We start from the raw sequence: 21,652 nt of genomic DNA, 5'->3' as shown, positions 1-21,652 counted from the left end.
TGTGTGGATGTTGTTGTACTTTTACAATGTTTGTCATCAACGTCTTGTTATTGTGTTGATGTTAATGTTCATGATTAATGTTTTGTCATTATGATGATGTTTTTGTCCTTTTACAATGTTTGTAATCAATGTCTTGTTATTGTGTTGATGTTATTGTCCTTTTACAATGTTTGTTATCAACGTCTTGTTATTATGTTGAAGTTATTGTCATTTTACAAGGTTTGTCATCAATGTCTTGTTATTGTGTTGATGTTATTGTCCTTTTACAATGTTTGTCATCAATGTCTTGTTATTAAATTGATGTTTTTGTCATTTCACAATGTTTTTGATCAATGAATTGTGATTGTCTTGATGTTATTGTTCTTTTACAATGTTTATGATCAATGTCTTGTCATTATGTTGATGTTATTGTCTTTTTACAATGTTTGTGATCAACGTCTTTTGTTATTGTGCTGATGTTATTGTCCTTTTACAATGTTTGTGATCAACGTCTTTTGTTATTGTACTGATGTTATTGTCCTTTTACAATGTTTGTCATCAATGTCTTGTTATTGTGCTGATGTTTTTGTCATTTTGCAATGTTTTTGATCAATGTCTTGCCATTGTGTTGATGTCATTGTCCTTTTACAATGTTGTAGATCTTGTTATTCACTTCTCCTGCTAGTTATACTGGTTAGTTAGGGTGCGGGTTATGACTCATAAAGACATCTAACGAGGTCAACTTGACGCACTTCAAACTACTTGACCTTTGACCCCAGGGCTAGCAAGCGTTGACATGCTACTGCTTTCCCGAGTTGTGCTAAACTTGCAGCTGGAATACATCCTTCGAGTGCACGTTTGCCACATTTATTGATGCTTTTGCACCTGCTCTTCTTGGCAAAGGGGTGCTAAAGCGTTAGCTCGTTAGCTAGCAAGTGAGTGTGAAGTGTCGCCTTTAATGACTTACATAATTGTCCGGCACCGACAAAAAAAAAAGCCCGTTTTTCTCCCCCCGCGGGACTCTGAGCACAATGTGTCCGAAGACGTCGGACGTAGCCAGGCTAGCAGAGGTTAGTTAGTCGCTGGTATTTGTTAGCGCGCTTCTCTCTCTCTCTCTCTCCTTCTCTCTCTCTCTCTCTCAGTGTGTGTGTGTGAGCTGCAATAAAGTCATGAAAATGTTGCCACGCACCTCATCTTGTCTGCCGTCCTCCTGGAGACTTGCGAGTGTGGGGACAATCTGCAGGAAGTGTGCGCCGCTGTGGGCCAGCGAGCAGCGACTTGGATCGGCGGGGAGGAAATCCAATGGCGATAAGGAAAACATTGCCACGCCCACTCACATTCTCCAATCATCACTCACTTCCTGTTTGCACGCAACTCCTCCTCCAATCAGCACTCACTTCCTGTTTGGGCGCAACTCCTCCTCCAATCATCACTCACTTCCTGTTTGTACGTCATACTTGCCAACCTTGGGACCTCCGAATTCGGGAGGTGGGGGGTGTGGGGGCGTGGTTGGGGCAGGGGGCGTGGTTAAGAGTGGAGGAGTATATTTACATCTACAATTCACCAACTCGAGTATTTCATTTTTATACATCAGTATTTTCATTTTTATATACCCTATTTTTCGGAGTATAAGTCGCACAATGCATAATAAAGAAGGAAAAAAACATATATAAGTCGCATTTTTGGGGGGGAATTTATTTCATAAAATCCAACACCAAGAATAGACATTTGAAAGGCAATTTCAAATAAATAAAGAGTAGTGAACAACAGGCTGAATAAGTGTACGTTATATGAGGCATAAATAACCAACTGAGAAGGTGCCTGCTATGTTAACGTAACATATTATGGTAAGAGTCATTCAAATAACTATAACATATAGAACGTATACGTTTACCAAACAATCCGTCACTCCTAATCCATAAATCCCATGAAATCTTACACGTCTAGTCTCTTCCTTGAATGAGCTAAATACTATTATTGAATATTTTACGGTAATGTGTTAATAATTTCACACATAAGTCGCTCCCGAGTATAAGTCGCACCCCCAGCCAAACTATGAAAAAACTGCGACTTATAGTCCGAAAAATACGATATATTATATTATTTTGTTTATTGTGAGCAAACTGTGGTGCTGAATTTACCACAGGGATCAATAAAGTACATTCTATTCTATTCTATGTACAGTAGATGGCATTATTGTCCTGTTTAAGAGGGTCACAACATTGCTGAGTCAGGTCCGCATGGAGCTGGAGGGGGCGTGGCCTCCAGCTCCGCCTGAATTCCGGGAGATTTTCGGGAGAAAATTTGTCCCGGGAGGTTTTCGGGAGAGGCGCTGAATTTCGGGAGTCTCCCGGAAAATCCGTGGAGGGTTGGCAAGTATGTTGGACGCAAGTCCTCCTCCAATCACCACTCACTTCCTGTTTGGGCCCAACTCCTCCTCCAATCATTATTCACTTCCTGTCTGGACACTACTCCTCCTCCAATCATCACTCACTTCCTGTTTGGGTGTAACTCCTCCTCTAATCATCACTCACTTCCTGTTTGGATGCAACTCCTCTAATCATCACTCACTTCTTGTTTGGATGCAACTCCTTCTCCAATCATAACACACTTCCTGTTTGCATGCAACTCCTCTTCCAATCATCACTCACTTCCTCTTTGCATGCAACTCCTCTTCCAATCATCACTCACTTCCTCTTTGGGTGCAACTCCTCCTTCAATCACCACTCACTTCCTGTTTGAGCGCAACTCCTCCTCCAATCATCACACACTTCCTCTTTGGACGCAACTCCTCCTACAATCATCACTCACTTCCTCTTTGGATGCAACTCCTCCTCCAATCATCATTCACTTCCTCTTTGGAATGCAACTCCTCCTCCAATCATCACTCACTTCCTCTTTGGAATACAACTCCTCCTCCAAGCATCACACACTTCCTCTTTGGACGCAACTCCTCCTCCAATCATCACACACTTCCTCTTTGGACGCAACTCTTCCTACAATCATCACTCATTTCCTCTTTGGACGCAACTCCTCCTTCAATCATCATTCACTTCCTCTTTGGAATGCAACTCCTCCAATCATCACTCACTTCCTCTTTGGAATACAACTCGTCCTCCAATCATCACTCACTTCCTGTGTGGGGCAACTCCTCCAATCATCATTCACTTCCTGTTTGGGCGCAGCTCCTCCTCCAATCATCACTCACTTCCGGTTTGGGTGCAACTCGTCCTCCAATCACTCACTTCCAGTTTGGGTGCAACTCTCCTCCAATCACTCACTTCCGGTTTGGGCTCCTCCTCCAATCATTGTCAATCACTCACTTCCAGTTTGGGCTCCTCTAATTATTGACAGACCATCACCCACTTCCTTTTTGGGCTCCTCCTCCAATCATTGACTGTTTGGACTCAACTCCTCCTCCAATCATTGTCGGACCATCACTCACTCACGGTTTGGGCTCCTCCTCCACCTGACTGGAGGCCTTAAGACCAAAACAGGAAGTGAGTGCTGAGTCACTTCCTGTTAGGGCTTAGCAATGGAATGTATATCCACTAAAACTCCATCCTGACCTGACAATGCAATGCCCATATTTGGGAAGACAAAGACATTTTTGACACACCAGTCTTTTATTAGCATCAGATTGCAGGAAAAAGAAAGACTAGTTCTTGTAGCCACGGCTGGATCGGCGACCACGAGCTCTCTCAAACTTCCTGCCCTTGGAGCGCACGTAGGGCCTGCGAGGAAGAAACGTGGACATGTTATTCATGAGTACACCTGGCACATTATTCCCTTGGAGGCTTTATGAGCATGGTGAACATGTTATTCATGAGTACACCTGGGACATTATATACTCTCAAATCTACTCCCAGGTGGGCTGGACTGGTAAAATCACAGCACGATAAGTTAAAAATAAAGACAACTTCAGATTATTTTCTTTCTTTAAAAATAGAACAAGCACATCCTGAAATTGTACAAATCATGTTGTGGTTTTTCTACACTTAATAATATTCTGTCTTTATTTGTTGTTATTTATATTTTCTGAACAAATTACATGATATTGTACATCAGTCAACTCTTTGGTGTTTATTTTCAATGTATCAAGATAAAAAAAATCTATCAAAATCAAAATACAGACTGTTATTTAAGTAGTCTGCTCATTTTCCTCGACTGATGCATTAACATGTGGTTTATTTTGTACATATGTTGCATCATCTATAAAAATACAAAGAATTGCTATTGCGACAACTAGTGGACACATTTAGAACAGCTGTTTCTTTCATTCAAAAATTTCAGGTTCATTTTTATACTTAGCAAACTCATCCCACGGGCCAGGTAAAACCTCTTTGCAGGCCTGATCTATATTTGAGAGGTTTTACTGTACAATATACAAAGAAAATTTTAACCTTAGTCCTAACCTAAAAAAATATAATTTGTTTGAGGTGCTTACTATGAGGTCTGTCACACCGCTGCCTCTATACCTGGCTGTTATCTACCGCCCCCCAGGGCCCTATTCGGACTTTATCAGTGCATTCTCAGAGTTTGTTGCTGATCTATTGACACACGCCGATAATATAATTATAATGGGGGACTTTAATATCCATATGAATACCCCATAGGACCCACCGTGCGTGGCGCTCCAGACTATAATTGATAGCTGTGGTCTTACACAAATAATAAATGAACCCACGCATCGCAACGGTAATACGATAGACCTAGTGCTTGTCAGGGGTATCACCGTTTGATCTCCAAGGTTTCTCAAAGTCATCATTGTCACTGTCACCGACGTCCCACTGGGGTGAGTTTTCCTAGCACTTATGTGGGCTCTACCGAGGATGTGGTTATGGTTTGTGCAGCCCCTTGAGACACTAGTGATTTAGGGCTATATAAATAAACATTGATTGATTTATTACATAATGTTGTAAAGTGTGGCACCTTCAGATGCATGTTGGTTGACAGTCTAAAACTAACATGTCTTCCTTCACTTCTGTAAAGCACTGAGTGTCTAGAAAAGCGCTATATAAAATCCATTATTATTCTTATATTGACATTTATTTATAAAATATACAAATTTAATCAAAATCTTGGAGAAAAAAGTGATAATGCTCTACTATATATGCAGTGCCATTTGGTACCACTAGTTTTTGATCTAATAAAAGCAAAACTTGTTTTGAATTCCGTCATTTATACTCATTGATATCTTTGAAAAGTTCACATAAAAGTATAAAAAGTGGGTGTTGGTGTGCGCTTCATACTTGGTGTGGCTGTGAGGAGTTCCAGGAGCTTTTCCAAAGTGCCTGTAGACCTCTCTGCCTTTGCGAGGACCTGGAAAACCAAAGTGAAATGATAAGATACAGTTGGATGGAAAAGGTCTTTCTTGCTATTTGTCACAGCTTAAATGTTTGCACCTTTGCCTTTTTGATAAAAGTCCAAGTGCAGTGGTGTTTTGGTCCGACATATAGAACCACTCACTTTCATGAAATGTTTCCTGGCTTATCACATCTTGGCTAACAAGAGCCAAGATAAGTGTCATCATTTCATTGATACATTTCTCGTCCTGTTCTGCGTGTACAACAACAATTGTGGTTGGGTTTCTACACCTGATTCATTTGTGCTAATGACAAAGCCAACATTGACCATGTGTGCATTGAACACTTAGCGTGTAACAATCTCTCTGAACCCTTTCAGTCCGGTTTCAGGACAAATCAGTCTACGGAGACAGCCCTGGCAAAAACGACTGATGATCTACTGCTAATGATGGATGCTGATGTGTCATCTATGTTGCTGCTTCTTCATCTTAGCGCTGCTTTCCATACTGTCCATCATATTTTATTACAGCGTATCAAAACATTTATATGTATGTCAGACATAGCCTTGTCTTGGTCTAACTCCTATCGTACTGACAGGATGCAGTGTGTCTGCCATAATGTGACCTTGGACTATGTCAAGGTAAGGTGTGGAGTTCCCCAGGGTTGGCTTCTTGGCCCTGCACTATTCAGCATCTACATGCTGCCGCTAGGTGACACCATACCTGTTGGCTTGACTAAAACACATTATGTCCCAACATTTGCAGTCTCCTCCAAGGTTTCACATTGTTATCCCATTGGGTTGACTTTTTCCTTGCCCTGATGTGGGATCTGAGCCCAGGATGTGGTTGTGGCTTGTGTAGCCCTTTGAGACACTTGTGATTTAGGGCTATATAAGTAAACTTTGATTGATTGAATGTCTCACGTAAATGTTTCATCAGTCAAGTGAGAGCAGGGACAGATCAAGCACTAAGCTGATAGTTTAGGGGTCATCACACCCGAAAACATTTTAACACACATTTCACTTTCATACTAGAAAAGAGTATATAAATAGTCTTACAAAATAATTGTAAGCAGATAATTTCCTGCAAAGTTTACAAAGGTATTCACTGCTCTTTTAAGCGCCACATCATGCCCAACATGTAGTTGGTAAGTGTTAAGCATTTCATTCGGTCTGTCGCAGCACGCACACGTTGTGGTGAATGAAGTGTCCTCAACAGCTGGACACTGAAAGTTATGCATTTGTTGTTAAGGAAAATATTTCCTTTTAAGAGCTATCACAATAATTTAAGACTTTAAGAGAATGACATTTAAAGGCCTTAATCAAATTGAGGTATTTTACACTACCCTGTCTGTAAGGCAGTGAATGCGTATAGGTGGAGTCCTACAGGTGATGGGTTGCCAATGTGTGTGCAGTAACTACACCATGAATAATAATCTGAGAGGAAGAGTGTTGGAAATTCTGCAAGGACAGATTGTTTTACTTTCACGAGCAACGATGCTTGATATGTGGCGAGAAATGAACTATTAGGCAGGCAACAATGTAAAAATGAAAGACATTTTTAAAGCAAGTCCCCAGATTAGAGATGTATTTCACAGTAGGCCTACAAACGCAAACTGCACTTCTGTTATAAACTAAAAGGTTACAACTTGCAGAATGTGCTGCAGACTACTTTTCTTTTCAAAGACTACTACTGTGCTCCAAAGCAGCACATGTCAGAGTACTGTGCAGGTACAAGTACTTCCATTGTCTAGGTCCACGTCCACAAGTGTACTCACCAGACAGAATCACGGTGCCATGGCCTTTAGGTGTAGTCAAAGCCAGCTGGTCAAAGGTCATCACCTCGCCTCCGGCCTTTAAGATCCTGCGGCGAACGCCATCAGTGACCCTCAGAGCGCAGATCTGAAAGACAACACAAGCTAAAAGTCCACTAAGGCAAGTACTGAATCCTTAAACAGAGTGTTGAGGAATAAAGGTAAATACAAGCAGAACTTCACTTTGTACTTGAATGAAAACCCTTCACACCAGTAATTAATGCAGAGCTGTGGTAAAGTCATCATCTAGTAGTGATGTGTCCAGCTCCTACTGAAACCTCCTGTCGGTGCGTGTATAGCTTTAAGAACATCACAGAACCATAGGCCTGGGTGATATGGCCAAAGATGATTTTTTCACAAAAAATTTGATTAATAATTTAGCTGCTGCTTGTTTGATCACACATTACTGCCTTTGCACGAGTCAATGTATACTTTTCTATCTGCAAATCCACGCAAAGTCCATGTTCTGGAGCAATGTTCACGGACTATAGTATTTGGCAGTCGAGGGGAGAGACCTTTGATGTCTGATGCTAGACAATGTCAGATGGGTTGCAAGAATCTGTGGTAAAGTTAGGTTAGAGTCACACCAAAGACTTTAAAAATGGGAGCCATTACCTCCCTGCTTAGCATTAAGGGTTGGAATTGGGGGTTAAATCACCAAAATGATTCCTAAGTGTGGCCGCTGCTGCTCACTGCTCCCCTCTCCTCCAGGGTGGGGGTCAAATGCAGAGGGTAATTACACCATACCTAGTTTGTGTGTGACTATGAGTGGTACTTTAACTTTAACGCATTGTTGCAGCTCCATCATGCGAGTGCATGTCATGCGCGTTTGCGAGGCGAGCGGCTGTAGTGTGCTGTCGGGTTCGGGGTGTGTGGCCACGATGTTCTAACTTGTGAATTGAGGTGTGTTCAAGGGTTAAAATGCTTGCCTGTTGGTCACTGTAATATATATATATATATATATATATATATATATACACACACATACATACAGACGGGTCGATTTCGAGTGATTGGCGACTTCTGCATCTGACAGCCAGATTTGTCTTGGTAAAAAAACAGCCTTTGAAGCAAAATCTTTTTTTAATCCACTGCGGTATGAAGCAAGACAAAGAAATGTGTGAGACTGTTCTGATGTATTTACAAATAAACGAGTTACATGTTTTAGACTAAATGGAAAACACGTGTCTGTCTCAGGGCATTATTGCTTGGTTTGTCTGAGAAGACTTCATCAGTTCATGCTCACAGACTTAGATTGGTCAGATCTAGTCCAGCTGTTGGTGCCAAAACACCAAATGTTAATACTCCAACACCTTGAACTGCTAGTAGTGGATCCACGGCAATTGTTTTACCACACAATAAGGAGAAATTACACTTCAATGACTGCAGCTGGGATAGGCTCCAGCACCTCCTTTGACCCGAGGAACAAGTGGTAGAAAAATGGATGGATGGACTGTTGTTGGCTTTGACAGTAGGATTGCTGGTTTGCATTAAAACAGTTTTTCTCACTACAATAGGGTGAAACCATCCTTGCCCAGGCTCACCCTTCTGGTTTAAATATGAATATTTGGTGTTGTGGCCCCAACCGCTGGACTAGATCTGACCTATTTAAGTCTGGGAGCAAGAACTGATGAAGACTACTCGGATGAGCGGAAAAAGGTCTTTTAAGACGCACCAAACATTCCAGTTGTGATGGATTGAATGCCCTGAGATGACAATGACCTGGATGAATGACAACATTCACAGACATTATAAATAAGAATATGAACATAACATAACTGATCAAACCCATCGCGCGGGTGTTACAAGACAATCCCCTTGCCATAATGACCGAGGATTTTAAACATGTGAATATGTCAATCGAGTCTCTTCACAGTTTGCAATGCTCTGCAAGGTGTCATCTACCAGGGCTGCACCAATGTGAAAGAAACCAATCAGCATATTCTTCACTCAAGGTGCCCCACAAAATATGCAAAAATATTTGGCGCTATGTAGAAGAACTCACAAGCTTTTGACTACATCATGCTCTTATACTGAAGAAATCATCCATAAAAACTTTGCAGTGTTTATAATGTAATCTTAATATATAATAACGCAAATAACTATTTTAAAGGATACAAACCATTATTACTTATTACTGTACAATTAACCATTTCACTGGAACTGGAAGGTAAATACCGTTGTTACTCCAAATAAATGTTTACATTTATGTGAGCAAAAATTTAAGCTAAATAGGTATTGAACATCTCAAAATGCAGTTTCTTCCCAGTTAGAGAAATGAGGTGAGAGAGTGTATTTGTGTTTATTGCGATCACGTCATTGTCACTCATATTGTCCATCCCATTTGAAGGTGAAATATTCCAACAAAGGGACATTGAGCTCTGTAATTATAATTTTTCCTGCTCATTTGTGGTACTTAGCAGAACGCCTCACTGGCGAGAGGCAAAGCTCTATGGTAGAAGATCTCTTCACCGAGAGACAAGAGAGCAATATAACAAGACAAATGCGAGGCTCTATTCTGATTGGCCAACATGCCAGTAAAATGCTGGTGACGGCGGAGAAAAAAACTAAAAAAAAACGAAACTTTGGCTTTTGCGATTATTCACTGTACAAATTAAACCCCTAATATGGTTTAGAGTAATGGTGCAGCACTATAGTCGACCCATCACTGTCAGCTGATATGGCCAGTAAAAAGGTATTTGTCTTTCTATGTATGTTTGAGTGTAGTTAGACTTGCTTCCTTTTTATTGTCATTCAAATGTGAACTTTACAGTACAGATAAGTACTGTATTTGTACACACCTGGAGATAAGATCAAAGGCAGATGTGAGATAAGTGTACATGTAGATTTGTCCTGACAAAGTCCGTATGTTCAATCATTTTCATAACAAAAATCAGGTTGATTTGTCCCTGAGATCAACTCTGGCAAAATTTCAATGGAACAGCGATAGAAAGCAGCTTTTTCTGCAGCTGACGTGTGGGTAGGCTTTCTAAACACAGTCTTTCAGGCGGCTGTTAATGACTGATGTGCGGACGTGTGATGTTCTTTACCTTGACCACGGATGGTGCCATATTTGTTTACTTTGAGATCTGAGCGTTTACAACAGGATTACAGTACAAATGTAGGTAAAAAGGAGTGCTTGATTTGCTAACTTTAACACTTCAGCTAATTTCACCTGATTTAGTAGTTATTTATGTTATCAGATTTATCAGTGTGACCCATTTCCTCATGTCTGCCTGATAATTATCAAGCACTCTTACCACTAAATATGGAAAAGTAGTTTGTAGTAGCTTTGACAGTCCATTGCTCCAAAACCAATAGGAACTGGGCTCTCATGTTCTGTTGCGGACACTTACCTTGAGCTTGGGGACAACCTGGATCCTGACGTCATCAGTGACAGTTCCCACGACAACAGCAATTCTGTTCTCACGGCCGGGCAGCCTCATCTTACGGATCTGGAGAAAGAGGAGAAAAAAAACAATGATTTCTCGGATGTAAAACGTGCTTTGGTTCAATACAGTTTTTGAAACACTGACTGTCACGATGCTACTCTAGGTCGGGCTGCACAAAAAGGAGAAAATCCCTGAATCAAATGTACGTAATGTAATTTCTGAATATCAATGTTTCACTTAACCAGCTGTATCGCAAACAAACGCTACCATATTAGTCTCCTAACTTTCACCGTCACCCAGAAAGCTCTGTTAGCCAGGGCGAGCTGGCTACAGTGCCTAATTTCTACCAGCGAGGAAAGCTGGCAAACGTCGATACTTGAGCAACTGAGTTAACATATCCAGATTAGGACTGCAAGATTTATTGACATCACATCGACATTTATTTATTGACCATCACTAGCATTTGAATGACACACGTTGGCCAATCAGAATTGTTGAGTCTCGGCTTTCTTAGGCTCTAGCTCCAAACAGGGAGAGCGAGGTCTCACTTTGTAAGCCGCTGTCAGCACTTAAGCATTTATAACAGTAGAATTAACAAAGTGAGCCCTCTTTGATGTCATTCACAATCTTTGTGTCAGTGGGCGGAAAGCAGCTTAGTCAAGTTAAAGTAGCAATGATTGTCACACACACACTAGGTGTGGTGAAATTTGTCCTCTGCATTTGACCCATCCCCTTGATCACCCCCTGGGAAGTGAGGGCAGCAGCGGTGCTGCGCCCGGGAATCATTTATGGTGATTTAACCCCCAATTCCAACCCTTGATGCTGAGTGCCAAGCAGGGAGGCAATAGGTCCCATTTTTTATAGTCTTTGGTATGACTCGGCCGGGGTTTGAACTCACAACCTACCGATCTCAGGGCGGACACTCTAACCACTAGGCCACTGAGTAGACACACAGGAAGCATGGAGAGAGAACCTCGACATACGCTCGAGACATCTTCCGCAAAGTAACAAAAAGAGTAAAAAATATGATTGTGGAAAGGTAAATAATGGATCCTCCATAGGGGAAATTCAGGTGTCCAGTAGTAGAAAATCATCCACAATAACTACATAATTCTCAAAGATAACCACAACAAAGTGCTCGATATGTATAGCTGAGATCTGATGTACAGTCTTGTGGCCAAAAGGAATAAAGGATCTCTTAAAACCTTCCGCTCTGCAGTGTAATGAGGGGCCTGTTGCTACAGTTACTCCTCAGAGCGGCCATAGTGTCATGCAAAGGATGTCTTGCAGCCCTAAACAGCTCTCCTACTGGGTCCACATTTTCCCCATCACAAAAACACATTTCCAGAAAAGCCAAATGTGGGTAAATTTAGGTTTTAAACCTGATGAGCGATATGAGCCCATCAACACGGACTGACGAGTGAGAAAGCAATGGTAGCAAAAAAAATAAAAAACCTGACCTAGTTTTTCCCAACTGGGAAAAAAAACACTTAGATGTCAATATTTTCTTAAGTTACATTTTGCTTAAAGAAATTAAGGTTAATTGTATTTTATTTAGGATAACAATTATTTACCTTCCAAGTACAGTAGAATAATAATTGTAACAGCATAAAAGCCACAACACATTGTGGTACATGTTCCTACCCAAAACAAGATGAGGCATTAAAGTTAGTGTGTAAAATGAAAAGGAAGGATTGTTCAGGTTGCACACAAACCTAATGATCAAATGTTCTAATCCATTTTTTTTTACTACAAACACATTTTTTTAAGTGCAAAAAATAGTGCAGGAACATCAACTGTTTACAAGAAAATATTTTTAAAAACTTAGTTAAGTGACAGTGTGTAACAAGTGTCAAAAAATGTTTACGTAAGTGTCTTTCAACTTCTACTTTATGAGAAGCAGTGTCCTCTACATGTTTGATATATGTTTGTATATAATATTTTAATATAAATTGGAGCTTCAAATATATTTTCTGGCTGACATTTCATGAGGTGACGACTTGTCCGAGGTGTACCCAAAGGCTCCAGCCCCCTCCCCCAACGAGAGACAAGCATTAGAAAATGGATGGATTGAGAATTTATCAAGTAGCTCTTCAGTTTACACCTCTTTCCCGTGGTGTGTAGTTTTTCTGGGGCGATTTCCTTCAATGCGGTGCGACTTTTTTAAAGCGTCACCTTTGACAGTTCATATATCTTCCCAATTAGATGAATAATTAAAATCCTCAGGAAGGGGAAAAAAAAGTTGCTGCAAAAGAGCATCCGTGTTTTTCTCATCTCCAGGTCTAAGTTAGATGTCAAAGTTGACCAACTTGTGGGTTTGTGTCCACAACCTTCTACTAACCAGGTGAAAGGCATGATTTATCTTCTACAATGAACTTTCAACAACCCAGCAGCACAATACATCAATATAGCAGCATAAGCTAGTTGGCATACTGTGATCACGGCGCCACTAAAAGTAGTTCCTCTGCGCTAGTGCCTATAATACTTGTTAATATTCAGTTTGCGACATGTAATGAGTTGTTTAACTCCCGATTATTACAAATTAAAATGTAAAAAGAATACGTGTGTTTTTGTTTATCATAAGGACTGTGAATGATAGTCAAAATTCCCAAAAAGCACAGTTCCTTTTAAATGTCTTTTGTTTTAATGCTAGCATTTAAAGTAATACTAACGTTGGGAGTATTACTGTGGTATTTCATTTCATCCGAACATGCAATATCATAAATTATGTGGCATTACAAACACTGTAAAGTTTTTAATTATTCAGTTTTAAAAGCATGATGTAGACAAAAGCTCTTTGTCTGCTTAAAATAAAATATTTTTGAGAGTAATTTATTGCATATTGTGAGTAATATGTACTTTTTAGATGCGGTATTGTAGCGAATATGATTCATTAGTATCGTGGTACCGTACAACCCTAAATGAAACTAGAATATGTTGATGGACAGTCTCAAAGTAAGATGTATTCCATCACTCAATTTTTGCAGTTGCATTCATTTATATGAATGAAATATATATAAAATATGGAAAGAAAATTGCAATTACCGTATTTTCCGCACTATAAGACACACCGGATTATAAGGCGCACCTTCAATGAATGGCCTATTTTAAAACTTTGTTCATATATAAGGCACACCGCATTATAAGGCGCATAGAATAGATACTATAGTACAGGCTGGGGTTACGTTATGCATCCTTTAGATGGAGCTGCGCTAAAGGGAATGTCAACAAAACAGTCAGATAGGTCAGTCAAACTTTATTAATAGATTACAAACCAGCGTTCTGACAACTCCGTTCACTCCCAAAATGAATAAACAGCTGTTTAATTATTTTCCCCGATTCAATTAACACGTGAAAAACAGATACTGTTACGGTAAATCAAACGTTAGAGCAATCACAATATAGTAACACTCGAAACAGTGCAAAGCAATAATATATCAATAACTCAACGTTGCTCAAACGATAATGTCACACAACACAACACACAAAATAAACATGTAAAGCTCACTTTATTAAGTTATTCCTCATCCACGAATCCCTCAAATTCTTATTCAGTGTTCGAATCAAACAGTTGGGCGAATACGGCATCCATCTCGTCGAAGTCGTCATTAAACGAGTTAGTGTTGCTGCTGTTAATGTTAAATTCTCTCGCTGCTGCTAATGTTAAAGGAGAACATTATCACAATTTATGAAGGGTTAAAACTAATAAAACTCTGATCCCAGTGGCTTATTTTATTTTTCAAAGTTTTTCTCAAAATTTTACCCATCACGCAATATCATGAAAAACTGCCTCAAAGTGCCTGATTTTAACCGTCGTTATATCCACCCGTCCATAATCCTGTGACGTCACAGCGTGATCCCACAGAAACAAACATGGCGGATAGCACAGAAAGGTATAGCGATAGTAGCTCGGATTCAGACTCGGATTTCAGCGCCGTTAGCTATTCAACAGATTACGCATGTGTTAAAACGGATGGTTGGAGTGTGGAGGCAGGTAACCAAAACGAAATTGAAAAAGAAACTGAAGCTATTGAGCCATATCACGACAGACAGCGGCACGAGAGGAAGCGAGGACGAATTCAGCGATCGGTATGTGTTTGTTTGGCATTAAATGTGGGTGGAGGGAAATGCTGCAAATATAGCTACAAATGAGGCATAATGATGCAACATTTAAATACAGCTAGCCTTAATAGCATGTTAGCATCGATTACCTTGCAGTCATGTCGTGACCAAATATGTCTGATTAGCACACTCCACATAAGTCAATAGCATCAACAAAACTCACCTTTGTGCATTCATGCACAACGTTATAAGTTTGGTGGACAAAATGAGACAGAAAAAGAAGTGGCAAAAATCATATCCAGGGGGTTTACCTCGCTCGTCTGCGGGAAGAGACTGCCGTCGTCCCTGAATAGCTCGCACTCGGGCAGATTCAGTGGTGGTTTATTTCCCAATATTGCAGATTTCGTTGACTTTATCGTTGGAAATGATCTGCTTTGAGTATCTCATGATATCCACACATTCTTGTGTGGATATCGGAAAAATAACAGAGCTGATTTGACTTGGTGCGTGTAATAAGATTGAGAAAATGGCAAATTGCTTCATGTTGTGACGTCACGGGTGAAAGGTCATCGCTCGACAGGCTATCAATTGAAAGGCGTTTAAATCGCCAAATTAACCCTTTTACAGTTCTGAAATCAGTTAAACACCAAGGTATATATTGACGCTTACATAGGTCTGGTGATAATGTTCCCCTTTAAATTCTCTCGCTGCTGCTGCTGCTCTGTTCTGTGTGACTGATCGCCTTGAGTTTAAACTCTGCGTCGTAAGCGTCTCTCTTAATAGGAGCCATTTTGGGGTCTTTACATAAACACACAGAAACGGCAAACCTCCCGCAGTCATATATCCCAGCATGCACCGCACGCTTCTTCTACAGGGAAAATAAGGTCGGCGGCTGCTTACCGTAGAAGAAGAAGCGCACTTCTTCTACAGGGGAAAATTAAGTTGGCGGCTGCTTACCGTAGTTTAGAGACCCCCTTCCATTTTTTACCCCTTATTGTGGCTCTATATTGGTCCATATATAAGGCACACCGGATTATAAGGCGCACTGTCAGCTTTTGAGAAAATTTGAGGTTTTTACGTGCGCCTTATAGTGCTGAATATACGCTAATTAACTTTTTTCCCCAAAATTGCACGGTCCTACTCATAAGTATTTTCTTGCGTGACTAAATGACACGCCAGTTTTGGACTCTTTTGCAAACAGTGAGTGAAAGGCAGAGGAGACTGACCAGGCGGGAAATGGAGATGGGGGGCCTGTTGCTCCTGCTCATGAAGAGCCTCTTCAGGACAACCTTGTTGAAGGAGGCATTGGAGCGGCGGGCCAGGAACCTGTAGAGCTGGAAGGCATCATCACCATTAGCAAAGCTGACCCTTTAAATGGCAATAAAACCAAGTATTCCAAGCAGTTACCTTAACCAGGAGCCTCAAGTAGATATCCTGGCTCTTGGGCTCTTTCCTGTGCACCTTGCGGTCCTTGTTATGTCTGATGTCAACTCCCTGGATTAGGAATAAAGCACAATAACACTTTGATTCATTGGCCATTTTAAACTAGCTCAGGGTTTATGCAGGGAGCAGCAAATATCATTGGATGCAAGTCAACTTAATGAATAATCTAAAGCAAACAATTGTCTGTACAGTAGTGATAATGTTTAACAAGCACTAATGTAATCATAGAATATAATACAACACAGCAGGCACAAGACAATGATACAACCTTAAATATATGTACAAATCCTTGATAACCAAATTTGAAACAACATTGCAAAATAGTTATTTTTGTCAATTGAGACAATATTGATGTCTAACTTTTGATCCATATTGCCGGTTGGAAAAAAATGATCAAAATTCAATGGTCAAATCAACGCCACAACCCAACATTGTCAAAAATCATGTTACAAAATTGTGTTTTTGTTGTGAAATATATAGGTTTGGAATTGACCAAAATTCAATAGTTTAATCAACGCCACAATCCAACATTGATTGCTGAAGCACACTCATGTGTCGTGAGATACAGTCTGGTGTGCCGTGGGAGATTATCTAATTTCACCTATTTGGGTTAACAATATATTTTGGAAACCAGTAATTATAGTCTGCACATTATTAGACTTAGACAAACTTTAATGACCCACATCATTATTGTGTAGTTTAGTGTCGGTGCTGTCTAGAGGTCGGCAGAGTAACCGTGTAATACTCTTCCATATTAGTAGGTGGAAGCCGGTAGCTCATTGCTTTGTAGATGTCGGAAAAAAGGTGTGTAATGCTTAGACCAAAAATAAACAAAAGGTGAATGTCCCTAAGAAAAGGCATTGAAGCTTAGGGAAAGCTAAGCAGAACGAAACTAAGACTGAACTGGCTACAAAATTTCTCTATTTTGTTTCCATTTAAACCCCCATTATTTACTTTTATTTAAATTGATCTCAACTCTGTACACTGCTGCTGGAATTTTAATTTTCCTGAAGGAACCAATAAAGTACTATCTATCTATCTAAAATAAACAAAAACAGAATGCTGGACGACAACAAAGACTTACTGTGGAGCAAAGACAGTGTAAATTCGAACACGACATGGCATTCAACAATGTCCCAACAAAGAAGGATAAAAACAACTGCTACAGGGAAAAAAAACAAAAGAGAAAAAGCCACCAAAATAGGAGCGCAAGACTACACACAGGAAAACAGCAAAAAAGTCCAGATAAGACAGGGCGTGATGTGACAGGTGGTGACAGTACACCTACTTTGAAACAAGAGCTATAGTATTACATGCTCAATTATGGTTTAAAGTCATATCCAACAATTGTGACAACGACTTTTTACTGTCAACAGAGTTACGTTTTTAAATGATTCCTGCCGGTGGTGTGCCTCCGCATTTTTTCAATGCAAAAAAGGTTGAAAAACACTGCCCTGATAAACACATACTGGCAGAAATGTAGTTGGGCGCCTATGCTTATATCGTTCAGTCCTACAAAAATTTAACATCTTGACCATCATAACAGGCTTGGTGTGTAAACAATAAGGTCACCGCTGCAATATTTGTAAGTTAACTCCATCCATCCATCCATTTTCTACCGCCTATTCCCTCTCGGGGTTGCGGGGGTCGCTGGCGCCTATCTCAGCTACAATCGGGCGGAAGGCAGGGTACACCCTGGACAAGTCGCCACCTCATCGCAGGGCCAACACAGATAGACAACATTCACACTCACATTCACACACTAGGGCCAATTTAGTGTTGCCAATTAACCTATCCCCAGGTGCATGTCTTTGGAAGTGGGAGGAAGCCGGAGTACCCGGAGGGAACCCACACATTCACGGGGAGAACATGCAAACTCCACACAGAAAGATCCCGAGCCTGGATTTGAACCCAGGACTGCAGGAACTTCGTATTGTGAGGCAGACGCACTAACCCCTCTGCCACCGTGAAGCTCATCACACTTAATTCCTTGATAACAAGGAAATGCTAGTTTCCTTTAACGGCACTGTGTTTGACAAAACTTGAAAATGAACCGTCTCAGGCAGGGGTGTCAAACGTACGGCCCTAGTGCGGGATCAGGTCCGAGAACAGGTTTTCACCCTGCACGCGGGATGAGTTTGCTAAGTTTAAAAATTAATCTGAAATTTTTGAGTGAAATAAACCGCTGTTCTGAATGTGTCCACTGGATGTCGCAATAGCAATTATTTGTATGTTTGTAGATATGCTAAACCACGGTAGTGCACCAGTCAAGGAAAGTGATCAAATTACGTAAATAATAGGGGTGTGGGAAAAAATCGATTTGAATACGAATCGTGATTCTCCCATTGTGCGATTCAGAATCCATTCTCTCTTTTTTTTTTTTTTAAATCAATCCAACAAAACAATACACAGAAATACCATAACAATGCAATCCAATTCCAAAACCAAACCTGACCCAGCAACACTCAGAACTGCAATAAACAGAGCAATTGAAAGGAGACACAAAAACGACACAGAACAAACATAAAAGTAGTGAAACAAAAAGGAATATTATCAACAACAGTATCCATCCATCCATCCATATTAGTTATAATTTCAGCATAGCAGTGATTAAAAATTCCTCATTGACATTATCCTTAGACATATACAAAAAAAAAAAAAAAAAAAAGAATAGTGTCACAGTGACTTACACTTGCATCTCATCTCATAAGCTTGACAATTGTGTCCAATATTTATACAAATATAAAATAAGTCATATTTTTGGTTCGTTTAATACTTTAGACAAATTGACATTATTGCAATCAGTGGATAAAACATTGTCCTTTACAATTCTAAAAGCTTTTTCAAAAAAAATCTACTACTCTGCTAGCATGTCAGCAGACTGGGGTAGATCCTGCTGAAATCCTACGTATTGAATGAAAACAGAATCATTTTGAATCGGAAAACTATCGTTTTTGAATCAATAATCACGTTGAATCGAAAAAAATCGATCTATAATCGAATCGCGACCCCAAGAATCGATATTGAATCGAATCGTGGGACACCCAAAGATTCGCAGCCCTAATAAATAACGACATATACATTATTAAATGCAAGTGTAGAAAATACCAATAACATTATAAATTGTACACTTTCAGAATGTGCTTTTTCTATTTATAAACAAATAAAACAATCTGATGTTGTCATTATTTTTAAGTTATCGTGCTGTGATCTTATCAGTCCGGGCCACCTGAGGGTGCCACAGACTGTGAATGCGTTTGAAAAAAGGCTTAAAAACCCTTGGCGAAGTTGGGAGAGTGGTCATGCCAGCAATCGAATGGTTACTGGTTCAATCCCCACCTTCTAGCATCCTAGTCACGTCCGTTTTGTCCTTGAAAAAGACACTTCACCCTTGCTCCTGATGGGTCCGGGTTAGCGCCTTGCATGGCAGCTCCCGCCATCAGTGTGTGAATGTGGAAATAGTGTCAAAGCGCTTTGAGTTCCTTAAGGTAGAAAAGCGCTGCGCTATACAAATATAACCTTTTACTTATTAATAAAAAGAAACAATGAACCACAAGAACCCTGTCTAATGTGTTGACCTCCGCTAGCTAGATTGCAGCTGCCCAGACAACATCCATCCATTTTCTACTGCTTTGGGGTCGCTGGTGCCTATCTCGGCTACAATCGGGCGGAAGGCGTTGTACACCCAGGACAAGTCGCCAGCTCATCAAATGAAGCGATATTAAGATTTAATCCCACAATAGGAGACACATTCTGACATTTCATTCACAACGTTGACGCACATTTATAAATGGTTGATTTATAAATGGTTGATTTATATAAAGGCGAGTAAGGTGAAGTTTTGTGCCTGACAAGTTGCCACACATTAGCTCGCAGCTACTTAGCGCTAACCCGGCAACAGCAATATCACCCGGAAAAGGGTCAAATTATATGTTTTCTTAAGGTGATATCTTGAACATTGTGGGTCTCAATTAAATGGTTTTCCTTACGTGATATATTTTAATGTGTCGTACGTGTTAGCTCGCCGCGATGTCGGCACTGTGCTCCCTAAGCGTTTGTGTTTCGGAGGGTCAAACACCACGAAATGGTGGCCATATTGCAAAGTACAGAGCGTCCCGAAGCGCTGCATGTGTAGTTCAAGAGGACACGTTGCGCTACTTTACAGGATGACGGCGGATAAAGTCGCTGGAGTAATTTTTGCCAGTTGGACTGGGTTACCTACCATCTTGGACTCGAGACGGAGAAGGGAAAAGAAGGCGGCGAGGTCTCGCGATAAAAGTTGAACCGAAATCTCGCGCCTCTGATTGGTTGGCGACACGCCGGAAATTCCTGGGAAACAACAGAGGGCAGCTTGGAACATTGCGCCGCTAGTGGTTGGGAGGAATATTGTAGTAAAACCCACATAGATACAATAGCAAAGGTATTTTTAGACATAATGCATGTTTTTGGTTTATGAAGTAATGTGTATATGACTTTCATATTTGTCATAAAAGTTATACTGTTATATTGAGTAAAAATCTATATGTGTCTTTGCAAACATTATAAAATATAGATTTTTCCAGTAAAACTCACAAAGATACATTTCTCCAGGCATTTTTTAGCCATTTTGCATGTGTGGTTTGGGAGTTATGTTTAAACAACTGTAATATTGAGTGTGACAGTGTACTGTCATAGTGTGTAAAACCTATTTTTCTATTTGCAAACTTTACAAAAACAATTGATTTTAGTAAAACCCACATACAGTGGGGCAAAAAAGTATTTAGTCAGCCACCGATTGTGCAAGTTCTCCCACTTAAAATGATGACAGAGGTCTGTAATTTTCATCATAGGTACACTTCAACTGTGAGAGACAGAATGTGGAGAAAAAATCCAGGAATTCACATTGTAGGAATTTTAAAGAATTTATTTGTAAATTATGGTGGAAAACATGTATTTGGTCAACCAATTCAAAGCTCTCACTGATGGAAGGAGGTTTTGGCTCAAAATCTCACGATACATGGCCCCATTCATTCTTTCCTTAACACGGATCAATCGTCCTGTCCCTTTAGCAGAAAAACAGCTCCAAAGCATGATGTTTCCACCCCCATGCTTCACAGTAGGTATGGTGTTCTTGTGATGCAACTCAGCATTCTTCTTCCTCCAAACACGACGAGTTGAGTTTATACAAAAAAGTTCTATTTTGGTTTCATCTGACCACATGACATTCTCCCAATCCTCTGCTGTATCATCCATGTATCCATTTTGGTATAAACTCAACTCGTTGTGTGTATAACTTTCATATTTGTTATGAATGTTATACTGTCATATTGAGTAAAAATCTAACTTGGGTCTTTGAAACCTTACAAAATATAGATTTTTCCAATAAAACTCTTAAAGATACATTTCTCCAGGCATTTTTAGCCATTTTGCATGTGTGGTTTGGGAGTTATGTTTAAATAACTATAATATTGAGTGTGACAGTGTAGTGTCATAGTGAGTAAAGCCTATTTTTTCTATTTGCAAACTTTACAAAAACAATTGATTCTAGTAAAACCCACATAGATACAATAGAACAGGCATTTTTTAGACATAATGCATGCTTGGTTTTAAAGTTATGTGTATATACAGTGGGGCAAAAAAGTATTTAGTCAGCCACCGATTGTGCAAGTTCTCCCACTT

At 40.1% G+C, this 21,652-nt stretch overlaps 2 protein-coding genes across 4 annotated transcripts in view; both read right to left on the bottom strand.

Moving 5' to 3' along the window:
• sphk2 (sphingosine kinase 2) overlaps positions 1 to 1,304 on the bottom strand; it is a 35,729-nt gene extending 34,425 nt beyond the window's left edge. For 2 of the 3 annotated variants that reach the window (XM_061915244.1, XM_061915245.1), the window contains exon 1: positions 1,169 to 1,304. The gene's annotated coding sequence lies outside the window, so the exon portion shown is untranslated. The remainder of the gene's footprint in view (positions 1 to 1,168) is intronic. The other variant, XM_061915246.1, reaches the window with a different exon arrangement.
• A 2,282-nt stretch (positions 1,305 to 3,586) lies between these two features.
• rpl18 (ribosomal protein L18) lies at positions 3,587 to 20,346 on the bottom strand. The gene is made up of 7 exons (XM_061915258.1): positions 20,217 to 20,346; positions 15,959 to 16,045; positions 15,778 to 15,885; positions 10,454 to 10,552; positions 7,062 to 7,185; positions 5,232 to 5,301; positions 3,587 to 3,713 (listed from the first exon to the last, which is right to left on the bottom strand). The coding sequence occupies exons 1-7, from the start codon at positions 20,217 to 20,219 to the stop codon at positions 3,638 to 3,640; spliced, it is 567 nt and encodes a 188-aa protein (XP_061771242.1). The 5' UTR covers positions 20,220 to 20,346; the 3' UTR covers positions 3,587 to 3,637.
• Between the last annotated feature and the right edge of the window lie 1,306 nt (positions 20,347 to 21,652).

This window comes from Nerophis ophidion, linkage group LG11 (assembly GCF_033978795.1).
Source record: "Nerophis ophidion isolate RoL-2023_Sa linkage group LG11, RoL_Noph_v1.0, whole genome shotgun sequence".
In the NCBI taxonomy this organism is placed as follows: domain Eukaryota; kingdom Metazoa; phylum Chordata; class Actinopteri; order Syngnathiformes; family Syngnathidae; genus Nerophis; species Nerophis ophidion.
The sequence above is the reverse complement of the archived record's forward strand: the minus strand, read 5'-3'. Positions and strand labels throughout refer to the sequence as shown.

Coding starts and splice junctions, on each gene's coding strand:
- rpl18 (XM_061915258.1), bottom strand. Junction 7,186..10,453: donor AGGTTGTCCCCAAGCTCAAG/GTAAGTGTCCGC, acceptor GTTGTCTTTCAG/ATCTGCGCTCTGAGGGTCAC. Junction 5,302..7,061: donor TGGCACCGTGATTCTGTCTG/GTGAGTACACTT, acceptor TTGGTTTTCCAG/GTCCTCGCAAAGGCAGAGAG.